Source organism: Bos indicus x Bos taurus, chromosome 28 (genome assembly GCF_003369695.1).
Source record: "Bos indicus x Bos taurus breed Angus x Brahman F1 hybrid chromosome 28, Bos_hybrid_MaternalHap_v2.0, whole genome shotgun sequence".
Taxonomy (NCBI): Eukaryota; Metazoa; Chordata; class Mammalia; order Artiodactyla; family Bovidae; genus Bos; species Bos indicus x Bos taurus.
In genome coordinates this window covers 4,847,284-4,874,089 of record NC_040103.1, presented here as the reverse complement: position 1 = coordinate 4,874,089, position 26,806 = coordinate 4,847,284, and the positions used below count along the sequence as shown (strand labels likewise).

General features: G+C 41.5%; 1 protein-coding gene across 2 annotated transcripts in view; it reads right to left on the bottom strand.

Moving 5' to 3' along the window:
* Positions 1-26,806, bottom strand: part of DISC1 (DISC1 scaffold protein) — a 427,041-nt gene that overhangs the window by 22,969 nt on the left and 377,266 nt on the right. For both annotated transcript variants that reach the window (XR_003509171.1, XM_027530483.1), the window contains exon 11: positions 12,102-12,375. Coding sequence is in view for 1 of the 2 variants with exons in the window: in XM_027530483.1 (XP_027386284.1) it covers positions 12,102-12,375 (274 nt within the window). In the remaining variant the exon portion in view is untranslated. The remainder of the gene's footprint in view (positions 1-12,101; positions 12,376-26,806) is intronic.

Here is a 26,806-nt window from a genome sequence, read left to right as displayed (position 1 = left end):
AATCATTGGTATTCCTGACTGAAATGGAGTTCTGTGGTATTTGCAATTCTGAACAGACAAAGTACAGGTTGTTTGGCATTTCAAAGTGGCTTTGAAAACTCTAGTAATTTGTCCCATCAGGCAGTCTTTTCAGCCATTCAAATTATTATTTTTTTCTTTCTACACATTTATTCCATCATTTAGCCCTAGGAGTAACTATTTTCACCACAGGCCAGAATGAAAAAAAGCTATAGCAGGAATAGAGCCTCTTAGTGAGCTTTTCCCTTCTCTGCCTGGCTGACGCCCCCTCTCCTCTGAGAAACCCTGCAAACCTCACTTCCTCCAGACATGCTCCTGAATCCCTGAATCTCTTACTACCGCAACTCCAGGCTGGGGTGTTCCTCCCATACCATGGACAGAACTTCTCTCACATGTATGCACCTGCCTATCTCTCCAACTAGACGGGGTTAGAATGGGGTCCTTCCATCCCTGGAGTTCCAGTGCAACTTGCCTAGTTCTCAAAACATGCTCAGGACACATTTGTTGAAGCAACGAATGGAGACTTCTTTTTTGCCAGGTCTTGAGGAAGCAATGCGGTTTCTCAGCCTGCCTTGGCCAAGGCCGCCTCTCACCAAGTGTGAAGAGCCAGGCAGAGACCTGTGAGATGTCCCTAGACTCGGTCCTTCCCTGGATGCAGCCAAGAGCAGCTTGCCTGGGATGATCTCCTGCCTCTAGGGCAACTAGCGGGTCTTGTGTGTCTGTCCCCGCTCTTCCACACACACTTGCCTTTTATCAGCCTCAAGAAGAGCCCTAAATCTTCCCTCCTGTCCTTCCACACATGTCTGATTCGGTAGCCCTAACTTGGTCAGGCAATATTTCAAAGAGAATTTGCGTAACTCACCTCATGATCAAAACCCGTAGACTTGAGTGTTCGGGCAGAAATTTCCAGCTGTGTTGAATTAGGGCTGATGTCAAATTTCTGTCCTACTCACTAAACTGGGGAAGCATGATTTAAAACAGAAAAAAGGATTTCCTTTGTTGGGCAGGATTTTCTCATTAAAATGACTTTCTAAAAACATTTATCTAGAAAGGTTTATACTTGGATCCAAAAATACATTCAGTTGCTAGCCTGAGCAGATGCCTGCACCCCACACACTGCTGAAAACCACACTCGCAGGCTCCGTGGTCAGGCTCTCCAAGGACTTTATTACTTAGTGATTTTCCCATAAAGAAGACTATGCCCTTGCCTATGAAATTTGGAAGATACAAACATTTAAAGTTTTAAAACTAGAGCTCATATTGAAAGGGAAGGGGGGACTTCCCTGGCAGTCTAGTGGTTAAGACTTTGCGTTCCAATGCAGTGGGTACAGGTTCGATCCCTTTTTGGGAAGCTAAGATCCCACATGCCTCCTAGCCAAAAACCAAAACATAAAACAGAAACAATGTAACAAATTCAATAAAGACTTTCAAAATGGTCCTCATAAAAAGTACTAAAAAAAAAGGGTAAGGATTATATTATATTATAACAATAATTGCTTTGATAAGAACAAGTATCTGGTAACATCTCATCTGGCTACATCTAGAGTGATGAGAGAATCATATGTATCATACACACACACACACACACACACACACACACATTATTTCCTGAATAAAATGTATTTGGAATAGAAACTGTTTAGGTTACATTGCTAGTTAGGTTAAGTACTGCTGTAGCTGCCAACTTTACTTATGAAAGACTGCCACACCTAACAGAGCATACGCTTTCAGAAATGTTATTCATCAGCGGTGACCTGCTGCAGATTTGAGCAGACCGGCTCCACCTTGGGTTAAGTCACTGGATAAAGAACATTGAAATAGCTGATGTTTTAAAATGCTGACAAAAGTAGTTCTAAAGGGCAAGGCAGTATGATGTCTGAAATGATAATAAGCAACAGGACAAGAGAAACCTGATAACTGAGGTAAGAAGCCTTGCTGTGATTTACAAATTAAGCTGAGAAAATCAACAAGTACCCTTCAGGACTGTATCCCATGTGAGAAACGCATTGTGCTGGGCGATGTGCTTAAGGAACTCATCAGTATGAATGAGTGGACAAAGAAGACGTGAGGCACACAGATATATTCCATTACATGTGTAACGGAGTACTACTCAGCCACGAAAAAGAATGATGTAATGCCATTTGCAGAAACATGGATGGACCTAGAGATTATCATACCAAGTGAAGTAAGCCAAAGACAAATACCTTATGATATCACTTATATCTGGAACCTAAAAACAGATGCAAATGAACTTATGTACAAAACAGACTCACAGACATAGAGAACAGACTTATGGTTACAAAAAGGGAAAGGGAAAGGAGGAATAAATGAGGAGTTTGGGATTAACAGGGCTTCCCTTGCAGCTCAGCTGGTAAAGAATCCGCCTGCAATGCAGGAGACCTGGGTTCAATCCCTGGGTTGGGAAGATCCCCTGGAGAAGGGAAAGGCTACCCACTCCAGTATTCTGGCCTGGAGAATTCCATGGACTGTATAGACCACGGGGTCACAAACAGTCAGACACAACTGAGCAACTTTCACTTTCACTTTGGGATTAACATATATACACTACTATATATAAGATGGACAATAAGGACCTAATGTATAACACAGGGAACCATATTCAATATCTTGTAATAATTTATAATGGAAAAGAATCTGAAAAAACATATGTATATAATGGAATCGCTCTTTAAAATTGGCATATCATTGTTTTACAATGTTGTGTTAGTTTCTGCTGTATAAAAACATGAATTATACATATATATACGTATATCCCCTCCCTCTTGAGCCTCCTTCCCACGCACACCTATCCCACCCCTTTAGGTCATCACAGAGCACTGAGCTGAGCTCCCCGTGCTATTCAGCATCTTCCCACTAGCCATCTGTTTTACACACAGTTCAGTTCAGTCACTCAGTCGTGTCTGACTCTTTGTGACCCCATGAATCGCAGCACGCCAGGCCTCCCTATCCATCACCAACACCCGCAGTTCACTCAGACTCACGTCCATCATAGTGTTACCTATTAACTGAAACATTTTAAATCAACTATACTTCAATTTAAAAAAAAAAAGAAAAAATTAGCCATCAATATTTCCCACAGTTAGTGGCCAGGATCTGTGCTAACAGGGAAGGTCTCTGACTTGGACAGCCCCCTCTCTGCCCTACCAGCCTACTCAGATCCCTACTTTCCTTGGCCATGTAATAAGGCAACAGCAATAGGGGCCTATCCATAAAAATATCTAATTCCTGCAGTGAAAGTCACAGGCTACATCACAAAGAAAGGACGGGCGACAGAGCAACCTGCATTTAGTACTTATGTTTCAAAAATCAATTAAAAATCCTGCACTGCACACATGCATCCTTGCAAACCAAAAATGGATCTTGAGTCTCATGATATGTGTTCTGTTCTTAAGTTTCATTCCCTCTACTATAGCTTGAGGTAAACCAGATGTGATTATCACCATCCATGAGCTTAGCTGATACATTAAAGCATTTCCTTAGTTCAGTATTAAAGTCACAGCCTTAAATATGTTCCTTTGGGCTGTTTTCCAAAACACAAGCTTGGCAAATACATTCCAGAAATGCTATATGGTTTTCCTTTTTCTATTGTCCACATAAAGAATATTTACCTCAAACTCCTGTCCAATACCACAAAGGATATCTTTCACAATCTATTTGAAATAGATTTTGTAAGTATTCAGGTTTTCACATAAATGCTGAGTTCTGCAGTCATTATGTAATGCCAACAAGCAGAGAGGCACATGGTGACACTAATGGTACATCGTTACTACTCCATAAGATACATGTATTCATCCAAATATTCAGACTATATGGTTACACCCTGAGTAAGTGGGTATTTCTTTTAAAGGCATCCAGATGTTGTTGGTGGTAAGGAAAGCATCTGAAATGTTTAGATGTCTTTAGGTCAGAACAAGTCAATTATTTGTCTTCAAGTATCTGCACACTGAGTCGGGGGAATATCCCCTGGAGAAGAAAATGGCAACTCACTCCAGTATTCTTGCCTGGAGAATCCCAGGGACAGAGGAGCCTGGTGGGCTATAATCCACAGGATCACAAAAGACTCAGACATGACTTAGTGACTAAAACAACGAAATGACAAATCTGCATGCTTATTTCAAAGAAGACACTAAGAAATGAGTTCTAAATAGAACCATTAATAGAACAAAAGATATGGCTGAAAGAAGAAATGGCCTGGTAATTCATGTATGTTCATTGGCCTGTGGTTTCTAGTTCACATGAAAGGCAAGCTTTAGAAAGCCATATTTCCTAGCCCATGATCACATGAGAGAATTTGGTCTGCTTCCTTTGACACACCAATGTTGCCTAAGGCCAAACTGTACTGGAAACTTTGGAGGAAAAAAATCTATTTGTAAAGGAGATTGATAGAATCAGTGAATACCTAAACAATCTGTTTAACACAAGACTTCAGATTCTGGTGATAGCCACATAAACTCTAAGGTCCTTTTGCATGAGAAAATGAAGACAGAACACCTCTGGGGGGGTTGCCTTTCAGGGGATGTGTCCTGCGTGTGTGTGTGTGTGCATGTGTGCTTCAGTTCAGTCACTCAGTTGTGTCCGACTCTCTGCGATCCCATGAATCGCAGCACGCCAGGCCTCCCTGTCCATCACCAACTCCCGGACTTCACTCAGACTCACGTCCATAGAGTCGGTGATGCCATCCAGCCATCTCATCCTCTGTCATCCCCATCTCCTCCTGCCCCCAATCCCTCCCAGCATCAGAGTCTTCCAATGAGTCAACTCTTCGCATGAGGTGGCCAAAGTACTCGAGTTTCAGCCTCAGCATCATTCCTTCCAAAGAAATCCCAGGGCTGATCTCCTTCAGAATGGACTGGATGGATCTCCTTGCAGTCCAAGGGACTCTCAAGAGTCTTCTCCAACACCACAGTTCAAAAGCATCAATTCTTCAGCGCTCAGCCTTCTTCACAGTCCAACACTCACATCTATACATGATCACAGGAAAAACCATAGCCTTGACTAGACGGACCTTTGTTGGCAAAGCGTGCATGCTTGGTCGTGTCCAACTCTTTGGGACCCCGTGGACTGTAACCTTCCAGGCTCCTCTGTCCATGGGATTTCCCAGGTAAGAATACTGGAGTGAGTTGCCATTTCCTACTCCAGGGGATCTTCCCAACCAGGGAATCAAACCTGCGTCTCCTGCACTGGCAGGTGGATTCTCTACCAACTGCGTCACCTGGGAAGCCCTGCCAGCTGCCTGTTGCTAAGAAGTACTGAACTACAAGGAGCTCAGACTCAAATTCCAGCTTCCATTTGTGTTCATCTTAAATTAAAATTGTTTTGAATTTCTACATGTTTTTCTGTGAGTTATGCAACTATGAGACGACTAGAATCACTGCTTTGAACAGAGTATTAGTACACTTTCCAGAGATGTAAAAGCCTGGATTCAAAATCTCTCAGTTTCTCAACGGAAACTGTGCTACAAGTGTAACAGTCCTCTCCACCCAGCCTGTGACCAGCCTCTCTCAACCCCTCAAGTGTTCATCAGTGAGCGACAAGGAATTTCCAAGGTGAAGGAGGCTCCGAAGGCCCTGAGGTAGTTTTCCTCAGAAGCACAGAACTATTTTTAATTAGTAGAAGAGGCGCCACAGTTAGGCCCTGGAGCAAAGAGAGTGGTTCCGTAATTTTCCAAAAGCAGGGAGAGCAGACAGATCAGAGGCATCCACTTCCTCTCCTTGGGCAGGAGGCTGGCAGGCCGATAATATCAATTAACTGAGAGAAGCGACAGGAACCAGTTAAATGGTGGCCTAGAAGCCCCCTCCTCCCACCAGACAGGTGTCCGGAGCTCAGAGCCCTCCCCCAAAGCCAGGGGCCAAGGCCAGGGCCAGGGTGGCGCTGGTGAGCCTGCCAACTTCCCATCCTACTGACGGAGTGTTTTCTAAACCTTTTGGTGCCAGCTGTACTTAAAATTCTAATTACACAAAACCAATACAATATTTTAAAGTAAAAAAAAAATTCTAATTACATAATTTAAATAAATACTATGTAAAGTAATGAAATATTAGTGGGAAAGAAGAGGAGTTCCTGTGTCCATCTAAACTATGTTGAAAACCTTGGGAAAACTCAATAATATTTAAGCAGGGAGGGACTGAGGACTGTTATGTAAGTGTTCTAGAAATTTCCAGGCCTCTTTAAAGAAACACAAACTGGAAATTTGTTGATGATGCTTTATTGGTGAGGTTTCTGCAAGAAGAGCCATGGGAAAAGCCAGTCAGGAAAACCTGTACAAACGTGTGCCAAGCCTTGGTCTTATAAGTAGCAACAATTAGGAGATAAACTTAAAAAAAAAATTTCAATGCACATATATCATTTTTTACAATTCTCTGGCTTTTAAATCAATCAATCAATCAATTACCAATCCCCATGGCAACCTAATTGCTTCTACTGCTCTCCTCTTGGGGTAAGGAGGTTAGGTTTGCAACACAAAATCTTAAATTGTAGAAAGGATGGAATTTCTTTGCATGCCCAAGTTTTCTGCTTTCTCCTCAAAGGCCTTAGACAGAAAGAGAAAAAGAAGCTAATGATTAAGTGGGCATTCTACCCTGGGGGTTGTCTCACAAATTTCAAGTTAGATGAGCTACCAAGAGCATGTCCATTCACAAGTGAACGGATAAAGAAGTTGTACATATATCCAATGGACTGTTACATAAAAAAGAATGCATTTGAGTCTGTTCTAGTGAGGTGGATGCTAGAGCCTGTTATACAAAGTAAGTCAAAAGAGAAAGACAAATATTGTCTATTAATGCATATACGGGATCTAGAAAGACGGCACTGCTGAACCTCCTTGCAGGGCAGGAATAGAAACGCTGACAGAGAGAACACGCTTGACACAGTGGAGGCGGGAGAGGGTGGGACCAACTCAGAGAGTAGCACTGAAACATACACATTACCGTGTGTAAAGTAGAGAGCCAGTGGAAAGCTGCTGTATAACACAGGGAGCTCAGCCCGGTGCTCTGGGACAACACAGAGGGGTGAGGTGGTGGGGGTGGGAGGGAGGGTCAAAGAGGGAGGAGACATATGTATACTTATGGCCGATTCATGGTGATGTATGGCAGAAACCACACAATACTTTTGTAAAGCAATTATCCTCCAATTAAAAATACAAAAAAAAAAAGAAGAAGAAGAAGACATGTAGTTCAGGCCCTGCTCTTTTTACCCTGCTTCACTGGTGAGGCTGCTGCCCTGCTCATGGGAGCCAGGAAGTGATGGGAAAGAGAGAGAAGCAAAACTGCATCTGCCAGGACTGGAGAATAAGCCCTTCAACCACTACAGATGTTTCTAGAATTATAAATCAGTTTAAGATGGTGAGGACACACTTCTTCACCACATATTGGTTTTTTTTCAGCTTTCCTTTCATGTGAAATGGAATAAAATGAAATTGGGAGACATTGGCAATCATTTTTGGAGACCTATATAATAACTAAGGGCTTCCCTGGTGGGTTAGATGGCGAAGAATCCACTGCAATGCAAGAGATCTGCTGGGTTCAATCTGTGGCTCGGGAAGATCCCCTGGAGAGGGCATGGCAACCCACTCCACTTTTCTTGCCTGGGAAATCCCATGGACAGAGGAGCCTGGCAGGCTACAGTCCATGGTATCACAAAGAGTCGGCTACAACTTGGAGACTAAACCACAACCACAACAATAATAACGAAAACTGTAAGTCAACTAGACTTTAATCACAGAACAGAAACTAACAACATAAAATTACCCTGTATCTTACTGCTAATGCCCTTTACTGCAGACATCTTAACACCCTGGCTGCTCAAATCCTGTGTGAGATGCTCAAAGCTGCTGGGCCTTTTTTAGCCTCTTTGAGCCTCTTTGAGCAGCTCCTGGCTGGGAAAGGAAGCAGCTGGAGGCAAAAGGCAGGGAGAGTGATGCTGTCCAGGGGAACTCGGCGGGAGGGAAGCCCACTTTGTAGTAAAAACAGAAAGCACCCCAGCAGGACAGGCTGCAGACAGGAAAGAGAGAATTACGCAGGTATAATGGCCAGAACACCAAGTACAAAAGAGCAACTTCAGAGTGGAGGAAGCTGGCTCACTGATTTCCCCAGCTTCTGTCTGGCCCCCATGCAATTTCTGTAATGTCTATAAAGCAGGGCCAACAGCAGCTGATTGTTTCCAGAGGCTGAGGCAACGCTTGCAGGAGAGCTGTAATGAAGCTGAAAAAGAAGAGGGCTCTTAGCATTGAGGAAGCGCAAGTGAAAATTGGCCCTTCGCCCTGTGGCCAGCTTCCTAGGTAACAAAGCCCACAGCAAATTACTATGCCTTAATGGGCCCAGTTGTAAATGGGGGAAATGGTGCTGAGAAGCCCGGTGGGACCCTAAACACAGCAAAATCTCTAATTAATGACAAAGTACTTGTGAGAACCGGTGCAACCAAAATGCATGTACCCACGTGGGGCAGATAAGCACAGGGAAGGCTTTGAAAATCCATCTCCCTGTGGACCTCCAGAAGAAGTCAGCAATTTTTCATGGAAGATTTAGGTTAGAAAGTAATTGACTGCCTTCAGGGCACCAGGTTTCAAGAGAGAAACCAGTGCGGGGTGGCCAGACCCAGCAGGGAGTTCCACAGCAAAGCAACTCAGTGCTGCAAAGCAAACAGACACCATGGCCTCAGGATAAACACACGAGGAGCCAGAATCCAGTGAGTCCCTGGAAAGCAAGGCAGGAAAGCAGAAGCACCTTCCTCCGAATGAGACAGTTGGTTATTGTTCACATTTCAGTAGCTTAGAATCCTTCATCCAAATACAAACAAGACTGTCCCTTTACTAAACCTTTCTTTACTTGAATATCTTCCACGGATTCATTGCTCTCTTTTCTGTCAATAAAAGAAGCAGGGTATACTATTTTAAAAAGGTCTTAGAGATTGTTGTGACTGCCATAAAGACTGATAAACACACACACGATTATGAGTTAAGCCTGTACTATGTATGTGTCAGAGAAGGCAATGGTACCCCACTCCAGCACTCTTGCCTGGAAAATCCCATGGACGGAGGAGCCTGGTGGGCTACAGTCCATGGGGTCGCTAAGAGTCGGACACAACTGAGCGACTTCACTTTCACTTTTCACTTTCATGCATTAGATAAGGAAATGGCAACCCACTCCAGTGTTCTTGCCTGGAGAATCCCAGGGACGGAGGGGTCTGTTGGGCTGCCTTCTATGGGGTCGCACAGAGCCAGACATGACTGAAGCGACTTAGCAGCAGCAGCATGTATGTGTCAGGGCTTCCCTGCTGGCTCAGATGGTAAAGAATCTGCCTGCAATGCAGGAGACACAGGTTCAATCCCTGGGTCAGGAGATCCCCTGGAGAAGGGAATGGCTACCCACTCCAGCATTTTTGCCTGGAGAATCCCATGGACAGAGGAGCCTGGTGGGCTACAGTCCATGTGGTCTCAAAGAGTCAGACGCAACTTAGTAACTACACTGCCACCACATGTATGTATCATTCACGTTTAGGTGCATTATTTTATTTAAATCTTCACAAGCTTCTTTCATGAGATATTTTTCATTGTCCTCATTTTTTGTTTGGTTTTTTAATAGATGAGGAAACGCAGTCTGGATACAGCCCAGCGGCCTTGGCTCTGCTCATCTGCTGTACTGCCTTCTGATAGCCTTGAGACAAATGCAACCAAATCGAACAGCTAGAGCCTCACTTTTAAAACAGGGAGATATCATTTTTAAAATTACAGTCATTTTTGTAACATTACATGCAGTAAAAATTTTGGTGTAAAATTATAAATTTAGACGTAGGCACTCAGTTATGCAGAGACTTCCCAGGTAAGAGATGCAGTTCAATGCCTATGTTGGGAAGATCCCCTGGAGGAGGGCGTGAACACCCATGCCAGTATGCTTGTCTGGAGGATCCCATGGACAGAGGAGCCTGGAGGGCTACAGCCCATAGCATTGCAAAGAGCCAGACATGATGGAAGTGACTTAGCATGTACACGCACACACAGTTACATAGCCACTGCTACAATCAAGAACTGAGTAGTTCTCTCACTACCGCCCCACCCCCAACTCATGTTGCTGTTTGTGACAGGTGCCCCTCCCCCACCCCCACCAACCCCTCATCCCCACCCCTCCGCACCAGTACCCGGCAACAACTGATCAGTTTTCTGTTTCTATAATTTTGTCCTTTCCAGAAAGGAAGCTCAAGCGTTCCAAAGATGCCCACCTTCCTCTCTGACCAAACCCCAGAACGCAATGCAGGGACAGCACATTGGAACATGAAGGACACACAACTGGAAATGACCAGGCAGCGTGCCCCTTGCATCAGAATATTCTTTGAAGCTGGCCCACTGAGACAGGCCACAAGTTTCAACAATGCTAACCAAAAGCGAGGCAGCCAGGCTTTTCAGGGGATTCCACCTGCAGGGCCTCAGCTAACAAAGGAGTTGAGATCATCCACAGCTCAGTGCAGAGGCTCCTTGTATTTAGCCAGCAGGATTCCAGGGAATGACAGCAGCTTGCTTTCTCATAAGGTTGCTCAGTGAAAATATATGATCAAGTATCAATTATCCAGGCAAGTCCAGAAGGCGTTGACAGTAAGCACAGGTCATCAGAAGGTGTGTGCTCTTAAAGACCAGGGTCCTGCAGACAGGACAGGGGCGGGGTACCCACATGGACATGTTCCCTGGTGAGTAGTGGCAAAGACCCAGGGAGGCGGCACATCCAATGTCAACTGTGAGACACGGACATGGAATGACACGTTCCTCCAGATTTGGGTGTGTGTGCTCAGTCGCTCAGTCGTGTCCAACTCTTTGTGACCCCATGGCCTGCAGCTTGCCAGGCTCCTTTGCCCATGGAATTTTCCAGGCAAGAATACTGGAGTGGATTGCCATTTCCTCCTCTGGGGGATCTTCCCCACCCAGGGGTCGAACCCATGTCTCTTGTATCTCCTGCACTTGCAGACGGATTCTTTACTACTACACCACCTGGGAAGCCCCTCCTCCAGTTTCACCAAGGCTTTATTTTCTTTTAATATTCAGAACACCAGGGAATCTGGCCAGAAAAGTGCTCTGAAGCCTCGTGTCATGGCACTGAAACTGGAAAGAAATTCCTAGAGCCCTTTTGTTGAAAGGATCTTATTAAGGCTAGAAGGGAAAGTGAGCAAGGATAAGGGACAGAAAGGAGAGATGAAGCAGGGAGGGGAGGGGTAGGGAACTCAGATCTCTGTGAATCTAGGTCAGCCCTGGGGTAAAACAGTGAATAAATCTACACTTTAATTTTTAATGCATATATCACAGGCCATATCTTAAGTTTTTTAAATGAAAAGAGCAAATTCTAACATTCATTATGATCTTGCTTTGGCAAAAACAGTTGATGGAATATATACATATATTTGTTTGATTCTAATGAATAAATTGTAGGATATGTATTCTAAATATAGAATTAAATATCATGCCACTACTGCTAAGTCACTTCAGTCGTATCCATAGACGGCATCCCACCAGGCTCCCCCGTCCCTGGGATTCTCCAGGCAAGAACACTGGAGTGGGTTGCCATTTCCTTCTCCAATGCATGAAAGTGAAAACTGAAAGTGAAGTCACTCAGTCATGTCCGACTCTTAGCGACCCCATGGACTGCAGCCTACCAGGCTCCTCCATCCATGGGATTTTCCAGGCAAGAGTACTGGAGTGGGGTGCCATTGCCTTCTCCGTTAAATATCATAGATGACATATATAATATGTATACAGACAACAGCAACATGTTATATATGACATATAGAGTGTGGGCTATATGTATACAGTAATTATATATTAGTTTATATATTCTGACTAGAGCCATGAAATTAGAATAAAAATAGAACTAAATATGCCAAGTTTTTTTTCATTCTCCTATACATTAAACAACTTCTATAAAAATTCTACATCATTTTGAAATCATGTTCAGGAGTTGTTAAAACTTTAAAGAGTTTGGGTGGTTCGGTGGGAAGCCCACCCAGTATTTACTGCTCTCACTTGCAGTGTGGTCCCAAAGCCCCCCTCAGAGTAAGAATCCTTAATCCTATGAGGATGGACAGACCTCTTTCTGTTCACTGCTAGCACAGTGAGGCGAGGGAGTCAGGTGCACCGTCCACTCTTCAAAGGCTTGCAAAGGGTTCTTCCTTTCATCTTCAAGGTGGGACCTCAGGGGGGTGGCCAGAGCCATTGTATAAGTACCCCCCCCTAAGTCATCCGTCTGTCTCTCATCTGCAAACAGGCTGCCCCTGGCCTCCTGGAGCTGCAAGCTCTGGATAAGCAACCGACAAGCTTCCAAGTCAGCTTCCCACACTTTTCCAAGCAGTGGACACTTGCAGCTATAAGGCAGAGGAAGAAACAAAGGTATAAAGATTAATTCAGTGCTGTTTTTTCATACCAAACCAATAGCTTTTCCACCTGGCTAAAAAGTTAGAGTGAACAACTTGCTTTTACATAATGATTATTTCAACCAGAAGATTCAGAGGGTCCAACTTTGTATACCATCAAGTAACAGTGAAATAAGTATAGTCCTTCTTAGCTACTTGGTCTGTAAGGATATCCAAGATCCTAAATATTTTTCAAGACTCAGTGGTTCAATACAGCAACCCTACTCACGTTTGTCCTCTTGTCTTTCTGCCTTCATTTGAGTCCCTAGACTTGCCCAACTCCCTCAGGGCAAGTACTTTTTCATGTGCTACTTCATCTGCCTTGGACTATAAGAAGATTCAACCAGTCCATCCTAAAGGAGATCAGTCCTGGGTGTTCATTGGAAGGACTGATGTTGAAGCTGAAACTCCAATACTTTGGCCACCTCATGTGAAGAGTTGACTCATTGGAAAAGACCCTAATGCTGGGAAGGACTTGGGGCAGGAGGAGAAGGGGATGACAGAGGATGAGAGGCTGGATGGCATCACCTACCAAACCAATACCAAACCACCCATGGGTCTGGGTGGACTCTGGGAGCTGGTGATGGACAGGGAAGCCTGGCGTGCTGTGATTCATGGGGTCGCAAAGAGTTGGACACGACTGAGTGACTGAACTAAACTGAACTGAACTTCATCTGCCTAGATTGTCCCTCCCCCACCTTTTCCCTTTACTGACCCATGTTCATCCAGGTAACATAAATGAGTGAAGCAGTGCAAGGGTAATATAAACCATAACAACAGATACTCAGCCTCAGTAACAGAATGCAGTAAGAGAGATGTGAACTCTTGCTAGTAGGAAGGACATATCCCTTTACAGGGAACCCTTTCATCAGCTCAGACCAGATAAAGCTATGAGGAATGTAGACTCAATGTTCACAAAAATTTTGATTTTAATGGAAAGCCAAAAGCCCAAAATTTTAAATGAAAACATATTTTTCATCATCCATTCAGCTTCAGACTGAACACTTTCTATACAACTATCTTCCATTTATTAATCCTTCCTTCTACTGTATCTAATCTGCTATTCAATTTATTTATTGTGTTCTAAATTTTGGTTACTTTATCAGTTATATAATTTCTGTTGACTTTTTTTTTTACATTTCAGTTCTCTTCTGAAATTATCCACCATCTCCTCTATCTTCCTAAATATATGGATCATCATTATTTTAAAGCCTGTAACTATAAATGATGAATCCAAAAGTAAGTAAGAAAAATGAGACAGAAGCTATATATTAGAAGAGCTATTGATGAGAATTTTCAGGTAATTGACAAGGGGCATCAAATTACACATTCAGATACAATCTCAAGGAAGGAAAAAGCAAACTTAAAAACACACCCCGGTTCATCTTAGTGAAACTGCTGAACAACAAAGACAGATCAAATCTCTTGAAAACAGCTAGAGGGAAAAAAAGACATTCACTTCAAGGAAGCAATAATATGGGTGACAGAAATGGTGTAAGCCAGGAGGTGATAAAGCAACATCTTAAAAACAGTGGGGAAAAGGTAGCATCCTATAAATTATACGATTATTTTAATTTCATTCAAAAATAAAAGTTAAAAAAGGTATCCTCAAATAAATAAAAATGGAAACAATTCCTTGCAGTATATGCACAATAAAGGAAATGATCCCAGCTGGAAGCAAGGACATGCATTATTGTTGTTATTTAGTTGCTAAGTCATGTCCAAATCTTTTGTGACCCCATGGACTATAGTCTGCCAGGCTCCTCTACCCGTGGGATTTTCCAGGCAAGAATACTGGAGTTGGTTGCCATTTTCTTCTCCAGGGAATCTTCCCAATGCAGGGATTGAACCCACAACTTCTGCATTAGCTGGTGATTCTTTATCACTGAGCCACCTAGAAAGCCCAAGGACATGCATGCTGCTGCTACTGCTAAGTCACTTCAGTCGTGTCCGACTCTGTGTGACCCCATAGATAGCAGCCCACCAGGCTTCCCTGTCCTTGGGATTCTCCAGGCAAGAATACTGGAGTGGGTTGCCATTTCCTTCTCCAATGCATGAAAGTGAAAAGTGAAAGTGAAGTTGCTCAGTCGTGTCCGACCCTCAGCGACCCCATGGACTGCAGCCTACCAGGCTCCTCCGTCCATGGGATTTTCCAGGCAAGAGTACTGGAGTGGGGTGCCATTACCTTCTCCGAGGACATGCATAAAGGAATGAAAAAAAATGGAAGAGTAAATATGTGGCTAAATTTAAGTGACTGTTGATATAAAAAAAAAGCAATAATTTCTTTTGTGATCTAAAATATATGAAGACTTAAAATACATGACAAAGAGGGAATGAAAGGCATTAAAATAGTTTCAGGTCCTTGAGTTTCCAGAAAGTAGTAAAGTGCTCGATGTATTAAATTTTTAAAACTCATGGATTCATATTGAACGCCTTATGGTAATCATAAAGCAGAGAGATTTAAAGAATGTATAACTAATAAGCCAATACGTGAGAGCTTTAAAATTAAAATATACTAAAGTATTGGTTTTAATGAAAGCAGTAAAGATAGGAATGAATGTGATATAGATAGGGAAGATAGCAAAATAGAACTATTTATCCCTAATATGTTAGGAATTACATTAAATATAAATAGATAAATACTGTATTTAAAAGTCAGTTCTAATGAGGTGGATGAAACTGGAGCCTATTATACAGAGTGAAGTAAGCCAGAAAGAAAAACACCAATACAGTACACTAATGCATATATATGGACTTTAGAAAGATGGCAACAATAACTCTGTATGCGAGACAGCAAAAGAGACACAGATGTATAGAACAGTCTTTTGGACTCTGTGGGTGAGGGAGAGGGTGGGATGATTTGGGAGAATGGCATTGAAACTTGTATAATATCATATATGAAACGAATCACCAGTCCAGGTTTGATGCATGATACTGGATGCTTGGGGCTGGTGCACTGGGATGACCCAGAGGGATGGTACGGGGAGGGAGGAGGGAGGGGGGTTCAGGATGGGGAACACGTGTATACCTGTGGCGGATTCATGTTGATGTATGGCAAAACCAATACAATATTGTAAAGTAATTAACCTTCAATTAAAATAAATAAATTTATATTTAAAAAATAAATAAAAGTCAAAGATTTTAGACTAGAATAAGAAAAAAACAAAATCCAATTCTATGTTGCTTATAAGACACATACATCATTAGATATAAGGATACAAACAGGTTGCAGACAAAAGAATGGAAATATGTCATGAAGGCATAAGAAATACAGTGTAATGGGTAAAGGACAGCCTATTCAATATACTCAGGTCAACTGGATTAATATCACTATATGAATGGGCTTCCCAGCTTGTGCTAGTGGTAAAGAACCTGCCTGTCAATGCAGGAGACATTAAGAGATCTGGGTTCAATTCCTGAGTTGGGAAGATCCCTCAGAGGAGGGCACGACAACCCACTCCAGTATTCTTGCCTAGAGAACCCCAAAGACAGAGGAGTCTGGTGGTCTACAGTCCATAGTGTTGCAGAGAAGTAGACACAACTGAAGCAACTTAGCACGTACACACTATAGGGAAAAAAAGCTAATTCATGATTATTGGCTCACACCAAGCAAACATCAATTTCAAGTGGACTACAGATCAAAATGCGAAAAAGGAATAAAACTTCTAGAAAATAATTCAGGCATATCTTGCTTTATTATGCTTCATTTTATTTTACTTCACAGATACAGCTTTTTTTTTTTTTTTGCAAATTGAAGGTTTATGGCAACCCTGTGTCAAGCAAGTCTATCAGCACCATTATCTTTTCTTTTTAAAAAAAAATCTATTTATTTTTAATTGAAGGACAATTGCTTTACAGAATTTTGTTGTTTTTTGTCAAACATCAAAAAGAATAAGCCATAGATATACCCATGTCCCCTCTGTCCTAAACCTCCCTCCCATCTCCCGCCCAATCCCACCCCTCTGGGTTGATACAGAGCCCCTGTTTGAGTTCCCTCAACAGTAAATTCCCATTGGCTATCTATTTTACGTAAGGTATTGTAAGTTCCTATACTCTCTCCATACATATCACTCTCTCCCTCCCCAAATCCCACTATGTCCATTAGTGTGTTCTCTAGGTCTGTTTCTCCATTGCTGCCCTGCAAATAAATTCATCAGTACCATCTTTCTAGATTCCACATATATGCATTAGATTACAATATTTATATTTCTCTTTCTGACTTACTTCACTCTGTACGATAGGCTCTAGTTTCATGTCCCTCATCAGAACTGACTCAAATGTGTTCCTTTTCATGGCTGAGTAGTATTCCATTGTGCATATATATATATATATATACACCACAGCTTCTTTACCCATTCATCTGTCGATGGACATCTAGGTTGTTTCCATGTTCTAGCCATTGTAAATAGAGTTGCAGTGAACATTGGGGTACATGTGTCTTTTTCAATTTTGGTTTCCTCAGGGTATATGCCTAGTAATGGGACTGCTGGGTCATATAGTGGTTTTATTCCTAGTGTTTTTGTTTGTTTTTTTTTAAGGACTCTCAGAGATACTGCAGGTTTGGTTCTAGACCATGACAGTAAACCTGCGATGTCTCTGAGGTATGTCTGAATAGGATAATATCTTTATGACTTTGCAGTAAACAAAGATCTCTCAAACTGGGTATAAAAAGTACTAGCTATAAAGAAAACAAGTAAGAAATTTGACTATAAATATTAAGAATTTACATTCCTCAAAAAACAAAACCATTGAGAGAATGAAGTGATAAGCCACAAAGTGGAAGAAGTTATTTGTAATGCATACAACCAACAACAAACTGCGTCCTGACTATAAACAGGACTCCCAAAAGGCAAGGAAGAGACAGACAACCCCATTTTGGTCAAAGACTGGAAAAGACACTTCACAAAAGAGGGGATCTAAATGCCAATGAGTGCTTTATGAAAAGATGTACAACAACATCAATCATCAGGAAAATGCACACTAAGCTCCAGAGTGAGACCCTACTGAGAGAATCAGACGTGACTAAGCACACACATGCGCACGTGACCCCTGGGAACCCCGCAAAGATTACTAGTCCTCTCCTGTGCTGCTGGTGGGGGTGCACACGAGTGCAGTGCCTGTGAAATCTTGTTGACAGATGTACTAATGATGAAAATACATCAGTCACATGACTCAGCAACAACTCTTAGGAATACGTACATTTCATGAGTATATATTTAGGACCTGTGTTAATTCACAGTAGTCATTTCTACAGTCACTATGAGCACTAAATTGGCAGATGCTGAACCACTGCTCTCAGAGGAAATGCAGCGCTAGCCTCCTGTCAGCCTTTGGTTGCATTATCATGGGCTTCCCAGGTGGCTCAGTGGGTAAAGAATCTGCCTGCAATGCAGGAGACACGGGAGACATGGGTTCAATTCCTGGGTCAGGAAGATCCCCTGGAAGACGGCACAGCAACCCACTCCAGTATTCCTGCCTGGAGAATCCCATGCACAAAAGGAGCCTGGTGGGCTACAGTCCACAATCACAAAGAATCAGATGCAACTGAGCACACTTGCATGATCAATGTATAATCTTGTTTTATGTGTGTTCCTGTTTTAAAAAACCTTACTTAATATATAGTGTTGATTCATTACCACTAGTCCCATACAGAGCACTATAACTCATGCCTGAGCAAAGCTCACCAAACACATATGCTCTCTATAAGGCACATTACAGCTTTCCTGCCTTTAGGAGCATCAGACAGCACTTCATCACTCTGCTGGTGAGGTAGCCATTTGAACAGCAAATTCACCAAGAAAAAGCACAGAGATGTGAAAAACATGGCACTAAAAAGTCAGCAAAAGGGGGATGTCTCTACAGTATGACAACTGTAACCAGGAAGCAGAGCACTGCCTGGTTCAACCTCAGCTGGAATCGTGCCCATCAAGTGACTCAAATTTTTAGCCACTCTGAGCATGTCCTTGAATAACAGGGAGAACTCTGCAGGTATTGATTTGGGGGTTACAAGTAAATCTCCGTAAGTAGACAAATGCACAAATTCAAAATCCACTAATAATGAAGACCAACTGTATGTATGATCAGACAACATTATTTGTAACAGCCAAAACCTGGGAGGGAAAACAGATGTCCATAAATAGAAGAATGGATTAATCGTGGAGTGTCCAGTCATTGGAATTTTTGCAAAGAAGATGAACAAATTAGTACAATCTGCAAGAATATGGATGAATCTCAAAAACATAAGCTTAGACAAAAAGGCAAAGAGGAGGTACTATGATTCTACTTATTTTATATTTTTAAATATGAAAAATTAATCCATGGTATTAGACATCAAGATAGTGGCTTCTTTGGAGAGAAGTGGAGTAAGGGCAGGGAGAGGCATCAGGAGGCCCGCGGGCATGTTAGAAGGGTTTTGTGTGCCCATGGTGGTGGTGATGGGTATGTTCATTTTGTGAATATTCATCAAGCAGTGTGTTCACCATGTATGTACTTTCTCATTGTGTGATATGCAGTCTAAAATAATAAAAAGAGGTGGTCCAGTAGTTAGGGATCCAAGTTTCCACTTCAGGGACAAGGTTCCATCCCTGGTTCTGGGAACTAAGATCCCACGTGCTGCACGACGCATCCAAAAAAAATTTTAAAGGGATAAAATAATAAAAAAAGAGAGAAAAATCACATTTCCTTAGCCACATCCTGGATCAAGAGAACAGGAATAGGGTCTGGTACACATGAGAAGAGATCATCCTTGTTAGAAACACTAGACTCTCTTTTCCAATTTCCTAATTGTAGCCAATCTGATACGTGACAAGTAGCATCTTGAAGTTGAGTTTCTCCACTACAGTCGCTTATTAGACACTCAGATTTTCTCCTGTGAAATATCTCTTCTGATCCATTGTCAGTTTATTCCTTTTCTGGGTTCCCCATCCTTCTCCTAAGGTTTTCGTTGAAAGTGTGAAAAGTGTTAGTCACTCAGTTGTGTCCGACTCTTTGCAATGCCATGGACTGTAGCCCACCAGGCTCCTCTGTCCATGGAACTCTCCAGGCAAGAATACTGGAGTGTATTGCCCTTTTCTTCTCCAGGGGATCTTCCTGACCCAAGGATTGAACCTGGGTCTCCCAATTGCAGGCAAATTCTTTACTGACTGAACCATGTTAAAGGAAGCATTTTATTGCCAGTTGAATATCTTTAATTTTTATAGTCTACTCAGTTTTCCTTTTTCTAGTGTCTAGTTTAACATTCAGAGAAGGCAATGGCACCCTACTCTAGTACTCTTGCCTGGAAAATCCCATGGATGGAGGAGCCTGGTAGGCTGCAGTTCATGGGGTTGGGAAGAGTCAGACATGACTGAGCGACTTCACTTTCACTTTTCACTTTCATGAACTGGAGAAGGAAATGGTAACCCACTCCAGTGTTCTTGCCTGGAGAATCCCAGGGACTGGGGAACCTGGTGGGCTGCCGTCTATGGGGTCGCACAGAGTCAGACACGACTGAAGTGACTTAGCAGCAGCAGTAGCAGTTTAACATTAACACTGCATCTTTTATAGAAATCAATCCACTTTCTCACAGGTTTAATATGCATTATAATGTTTGTTCATAAATTTTAAAATCACTTTTCTCCATAGACATTTTTCCTTTACATTCTGTATTTTATTTAAACATTTACCTCTTTTCTGACTAATCTTGTTCAGTGTTATCAGAGTCTTGCTAGCTTATTAACCTTTTCGAAGAACCTTTTGCTTTGTTCATCTTTGATACTTATTTTTGTTCTCTATTTTCTTAATTTCTGATTTTATCTTTATTTTTCTCATTCTTTAGATTTATCATCTTTTTATTAGCTTCTGCTGTCAAATGCTTGTTTTATTTTTCTCTCTATTTTAATTTTCTAATAAAAGTATTTAAAGCTCTAAATTTTCATCTAATACCTTAATCGTCTCCAATATTTTTGTTTTTTATTATAAAATGTTTTTTTACTATTAAAACTATTAAATATTTTAAATATATAGAAAAACATGAAAAATAGTTTAAAAGACACTTGTATAAGGCAGAGGAACCAGAGATCAAATTGCCAACATCTGCTGGATCATGGAAAAAGCAAGGGAGTTCCAGAAAAACATCTATTTCTGCTTTATTGACTATGCCAAAGCCTTTGACTGTGTGGATCACAATAAACTGTGGAAAATTCTTCAAGAGATGGGGATCTGCCTCTTGAGAAATTTGTATGCAGGTCAGGAAGCCACAGTTAGAACTGGACATGGAACAACAGACTGGTTCCAAATAGGAAAAGGAGTTTGTCAAGGCTGTATATTGTCACCCTGTTTATTTAACTTATATGCAGAGTACATCATGAGAAACGCTGGACTGGAAGAAGCACAAGCTGGAATCAAGATTGCCGGGAGAAATATCAATAACCTCAGATATGCAGATGGCACCACCCTTATGGCAGAAAGTGAAGAGGAACTAAAAAGCCTCTTGTTGAAAGTGAAAGTGGAGAGTGAAAAAGTTGGCTTCAAGCTCAACATTCAGAAAATGAAGATCATGGCATCCGGTCCCATCACTTCATGGGAAATAGATGGGGAAACGGTGGAAACAGTGTCAGACTTTATTTTTCTGGGCTCCAAAATCACTGCAGATGGTGACTGCAGCCATGAAATTAAAAGATGCTTACTCCTTGGAAGGAAAGTTATGACCAACCTAGATAGCATATTCAAAAGCAGAGACATTATTTTGCCAACAAAGGTTCATCTAGTCAAGGCTATGGTTTTACCAGTGGTCATGTATGGATGTGAGAGTTGGACTGTGAAGAAAGCTGAGCACCAAAGAATTGATGCTTTTGAACTGTGGTGTTGGAGAAGACTCTTGAGAGTCCCTTGGACTGCAAGGAGATCCAACCAGTCCATTCTGAAGGAGACCGGCCCTGGAATTTCTTTGGAAGGAATGATGCTAAAGCTGAAACTCCAGTACTTTGGCCACCTCGTGCGAAGAGTTGACTCATTGGAAAAGACTCTGATGCTGGGAGGGACTGGGGGCAGGAGAAGGGGACAACAGAGGATGAGATGGCTGGATGGCATCACTGACTCGATGGACGTGAGTCTGAGTGAACTCCAGGAGTTGGTGATGGACAGGGAGGCCTGGCGTGCTGCGATTCATGGGGTCGCAAAGAGTCGGACACGACTGAGCGACTGATCTGATCTGATCTGATCTGATACCTACCATCAAACTTCCTGATTTTTCATATTTTTCTGTAATTGAATTTGACTTACTTCTAATTTGTGACATTATTGCCCCCCAATTTTACATATACTGTTGTTTTTTCTAATATTATAATTATTACTCCAACTCTCTTTTAGTTCAATTTTTCCTTTTACTGCATCTTATGTTCAGTTTTTTTTTACACTTTTCCTTTTTTTAATTTATTTTAATTGGAGGATAATTGTTTAACAATACTGTGTTGTCTTCTGCTGTACAACAGTGTGAATCAGTCATAGGTATACATATGTCCCCTCCTTCTTGAACCTGCCCCAGTCCCCCCACTCCACTCTACCGATTTTCCTTTTTCCAGAAATGAATGCAATACAACACATTTGGTTGAAATGTACAAAAATCCATTCTGGAATTAATCTTTGGGATTGGTGGCTTTCACCTATGTGTTCAGAATTACCATAATTACTGTTTAATAATTATGGTTGTTTTTCTGATTTGTTACAACCAAGATTCTTAATTTTTAAGTTTTATGTCTTTATTTGTTCCTATCTTCCTTTTTCTTAATTTATATAAAATCATGAAAAAGAATAAAGAGAGATCCATGAATCCTTTACCCATTTTCCGACAATGGCAACATTTTGCAAAAATATAGTACAATATCAGAACCAGGTAACTGCCATTGACGCAATCCACTGATCTTATTCAGATGTCCTCTCTCGTGTGTATGTGTGTTTGTGCGTGTCTACAGTTCTACATAATTTTATCCCTTGTGCAAGTTCATGTATCCACCACCACATTCAAGGTACCAAGCATCCTAATACCCTTTGCTATAACCACATTGCCACTTCCCACCTTGACTACCATCTCTAGTGTCTGGAAACCACTACATCCGTTTCCAAATTTTATCACTTCAGAAATATTATATAGATGGAATCATAAATTGTGCAACTTTGGGGTTGGCTTTTTTCATTCAACATAGTTCCCCGGAGATTCACACACCAGCAGTTCATTTCTTTCTATTGCTACATAGTGTTCCACGCTGTCTGAACCAGTTTATTCAACTATTCACCCACTGAAGGACATCTGTGATGTTCTCCCCAGCTTGGGATTATTATAAATAAAGCTCCTATGAACATTTGCGCACAGGTTTCTGTGAGAAATTAAACTTTCATTTGTTGTCTGAGAGGCTCCCACTGGGTCGTGGAGGGAATGAGCCTGCCTGGCTGCCTCTTAGCAAACTTCCACCGCCCCTTCATTCTATTCTCATTCCACCTCAAAGGGGATACACTTGGACACATTCTGAGGCTGTATTTTAGTTTCATATTTACTAAGACACATTTCTTGTTTTATTTGTAAGTTCTCTATCTCATCAACAGTAAAATTTACTAAAGTTTTTTTCAATTCTCTCTCACATAACTCACGCTGCCCTCCTGAAATTATTGTTTGTATTGCTGAAATATTTCCTTGAAAAACACTTCAAAGAAAACGTGTTTTGTAAATCTTTTAAGGACCTACAGGTCTGAGAACATCTTTATTTCATATTCAAACTCTAAATAATGGTTAGGTTTAATATTCTGCCTTCTTGCCTTCTATGATGTTGTTGAAAAGTCTGAGATCAGCCTAATTCTTACCCCTTTCTAGATAATCTGCCCTTAGACAATTTCTTTTTATCTTGGTTTTATATGAAGTTTAATTGCAACCTATTGATCCCCTCACCCTTTCCTATTCTGTTAGAGTTACTAAGCCCATTAGTAAAAGGTCTTATATCTTTCCCTTTTTTCTGGGAAATTCTCAGTCATTAGTCTCTCAAATATTTCCTCTCTTTCCTCTATTAATTGTTTTCTTTTCTTTTGGGATTTTTTTTTTTTTCATATGAACACTGATCAAATAACTCTATTCTGTACCTTGCTTAGCTTCTGGTTTTTTTTCCTTCTCTCTGTCTGCTCCTCAGGCCTTCAGAGTATTTGAATAGTTGTCTGGCTCACTAATTGGTTCTTTAACTGAATCCACTTGGCTATTCAACCCATTTACTGAGACTTTTTTCAGCTTTTATATTCTGTATTCTCTGAATTTCCATTTGGGTTTATGACTTCCTATGTTACCTCCTGTTTCCAATATTCTCCTTTACCTTGTGGAAGTGTATGATACAACCATTGAACATCTTGCGTCTAATTATGCTTCATCAAGACTCCATCATTGTTGTTCCTTTACGGCAGTTGCCCTCCTAAGAAGTCTCATGTATATCCCATTGAGTTCATGTTTGCTTAGGCATATTAACCACCTCAGCTGGTGATGGGTCTTTGGAGAAGGGGATAATGCCAAGGCCATAACTTGTGCCTATAGGCGGGCTGTCGTCTCTGATAGAATAATTTGTACTTCTGTGTTTGCAGAATTACACAAGACTCCCTCAATTATCTACCCTCCATGGAACAGAGAGGGCTGGAGCAGTGCAGATCCGAGCCTTCCCGGGGCAGCTCCTCTGATTCACTGGCCGGCAGGCGCTTGTGTCTTTCCAGAAGCAACACGATGGGTACTGGTTTTCCCAGGCAATGTGGGAGAAAGAAAAGGGCGTGTCCCAAAACCCCTCCTCCACTTTATCATCTGTTTCTTCCCCACATGGAGACCACATCACCTTCAGTGGCCTGGAGGGTCCTCAGTTATTTTTTATTATTAACTTGTCAGGTCCCCTGGCATCTCTCTGGCTTCTTTCTAATGGTGTGTGCAGGGCTGGATTCACACCTGTTCCCAGGGGAAAGAGTTTGCGGAGTCTATAAATAATTTTCTACATTATAGAACTCTGTGTCCATTTCCTATTTAATAAGATACATTATGTGTGGTCTTTGAGTGAAAATGAAAGATACTTATCCTGAAATACCTCTTAGAATGCATATGTCAAAGTTTGGAAATCAGTTTTAGACACACAAACTGAATGGTAAGCAAATCATGTAGGTGTGAAATTACAGTGCTTCATTATAGTTCATGTAATAATTTCATGAAGGTTTAGATTTTTAAAATATCTTCTTATTGAATCCATTTGTAATGAAGCATAGTAGCTAATTTGAGTCTCTCCTATGAAGGAGAATAATTAGGTCATTAGTAACAATCCCTTAAACAAATGACTTACAGCCATTTGAGCTATGTGAGATCTTTGGTGATGTTTTTACAACCAATAATGAGACAATTTGAAGACACAGGTTCAGTGTTTCTGGGGAAGCTCTTGAATAGCGAATAGAGATTCATCATTCCTATTATTCCTCATTTAAAAGCTAAATGAAGTCCCAGAGAGATCATCAGATTGTGGCTTGAATCTTGGTGGAACTTAGGAATGAGTGTGCTATTTACAGAGAATGATGTTAAAAGAGGGGCTAGGCAGGAAATTTGTGTGCAAGTTTCCACTCATTTTAGAAATAGAAATAGTTCTACCACAGTGAGTTAGAATGCTAACACAGTGAGTGAATTCTAACACAATTCACAGTGAGAGAACTGTATGTGTCTAACACAGATGCTAAAGCTGAAACTCCAGTACTTTGGCCACCTCATGCGAAGAGTTGACTCATTGGAAAAGACTGTGATGCTGGGAGGGATTGGGGGCAGGAGGAGAAGGGGACGACAGAGCATGAGATGGCTGGATGGCATCACTGACTCGATGAACGTGAGTTTGAGTGAACTCTGGGAGTTGGTGATGGATAGGGAGGCCTGGCGTGCTGCAATTCATGGGGTCGCAGAGTTGAACACGACTGAGCGACTGAACTGAACTGAACACAGATACTGACAATTTCATTTCCTCTTACTAAACTCTCTTTCCTGACCTATTAGTATTTTCAATGATAGAGTATTAGCATTTTACCTCATTCTTTAGGAAACTTGAAAATAACCAGGTCTTTTCACAGAACCATAATGGAGTAAACTATCAAACCCGTATATGAATGCCCAATGGTACTAAGCCTTCAACTGCAAACTGCTTAGACACCACCAGTCCTCATATGTCTAAAATATTTTCATTCTTTGCACAACATAAAGTTCCAATTTTCAGAAACTGATTTTCTTAGAAATTTTAAAATGTCATTCCTTTGTCTTCTATTTTCCAAGAAAGAAAGATTAATACAATCCTCCCCTGAGCAAAGACTTGTAGATAGTTTAGCCTGCTTCCCAAAATGCCATCTGAAACTCTGACAAGAGGAAATGTAGTATATGAAAAAAGTGTTTGTCTAGGAAACTGTAGTGAATACTGTTATTTGATGAGCCAATGTCTCTTCTTCTTATCCTTCCTAACAAAACTCAGGGAGTATTCAAGTAAACAACCCTCCTTTGTTGGGTCTTACTGGATGGGCTTCCCTGGGGGCTCAGCTGGTAAAGAATCCTCCCGCGATGCAGGAGACCTGGGTTCGATCCGTGGGTTGGGAAGATCCCCTGGAGAAGGGAAAGGCTACCCACTCCAGTATTCTGGCCTGGAGAATTCCATGGACTCTATAGTCCATGGGGTCACAAAGAGTCAGACAGGACTGAGCAACTTTCACCTTCACTTCACTGGATGATAAGCCTAGCTCCCCAGATAGACTGTGACTAGATGAAAACAGATAACCTATGACAGTCTATTGGGCAATCCTTTATGGTACAGGGGTTGGCAATCCAGATAGCTAAACTAAGTCAATCAGACCGAGTTCTATGGCCCATGCTGAGATGGTGGTGGGTGGCGAATAGTTTTCGTTTTCTCTCCCCAAACAGCAATGAACAAAGAAACCACTGTGTCTATCCTGTGATCTAATGGAGTCTTCCTACAGGCAAAGCTGATGCATTGTGAATGGAAATGATCGGAAAAAAAAAAGAAATGGAAAGAATCTTTGAGTTTTTGATGACAAGTCTGAGTTGCTAACTCAATCAACCCAGGTATCCATCCTACTTTTGTTTAAGCCAGTTAGAGTTTGTATGCCTATTAATTGTGGCTGAACATAGAGTTGATTCAGTCAAGATCAGATGACTTTGATTGGAATTTAGCCTCTACTATAAAGTTTGGTGATCTTTGGAAAGTACTTTCTCGCAGTTTGAGTTTCTACATTTGTAATATAACATCTCTTATTATCTCAGAGGATGGATTATAAAAAAGAAAGATATAAAATGATATATACAATATATAAAAGAGCAATAGTAGTAGAAAAAGTATTGAAGTTCTCAAATCTTGAA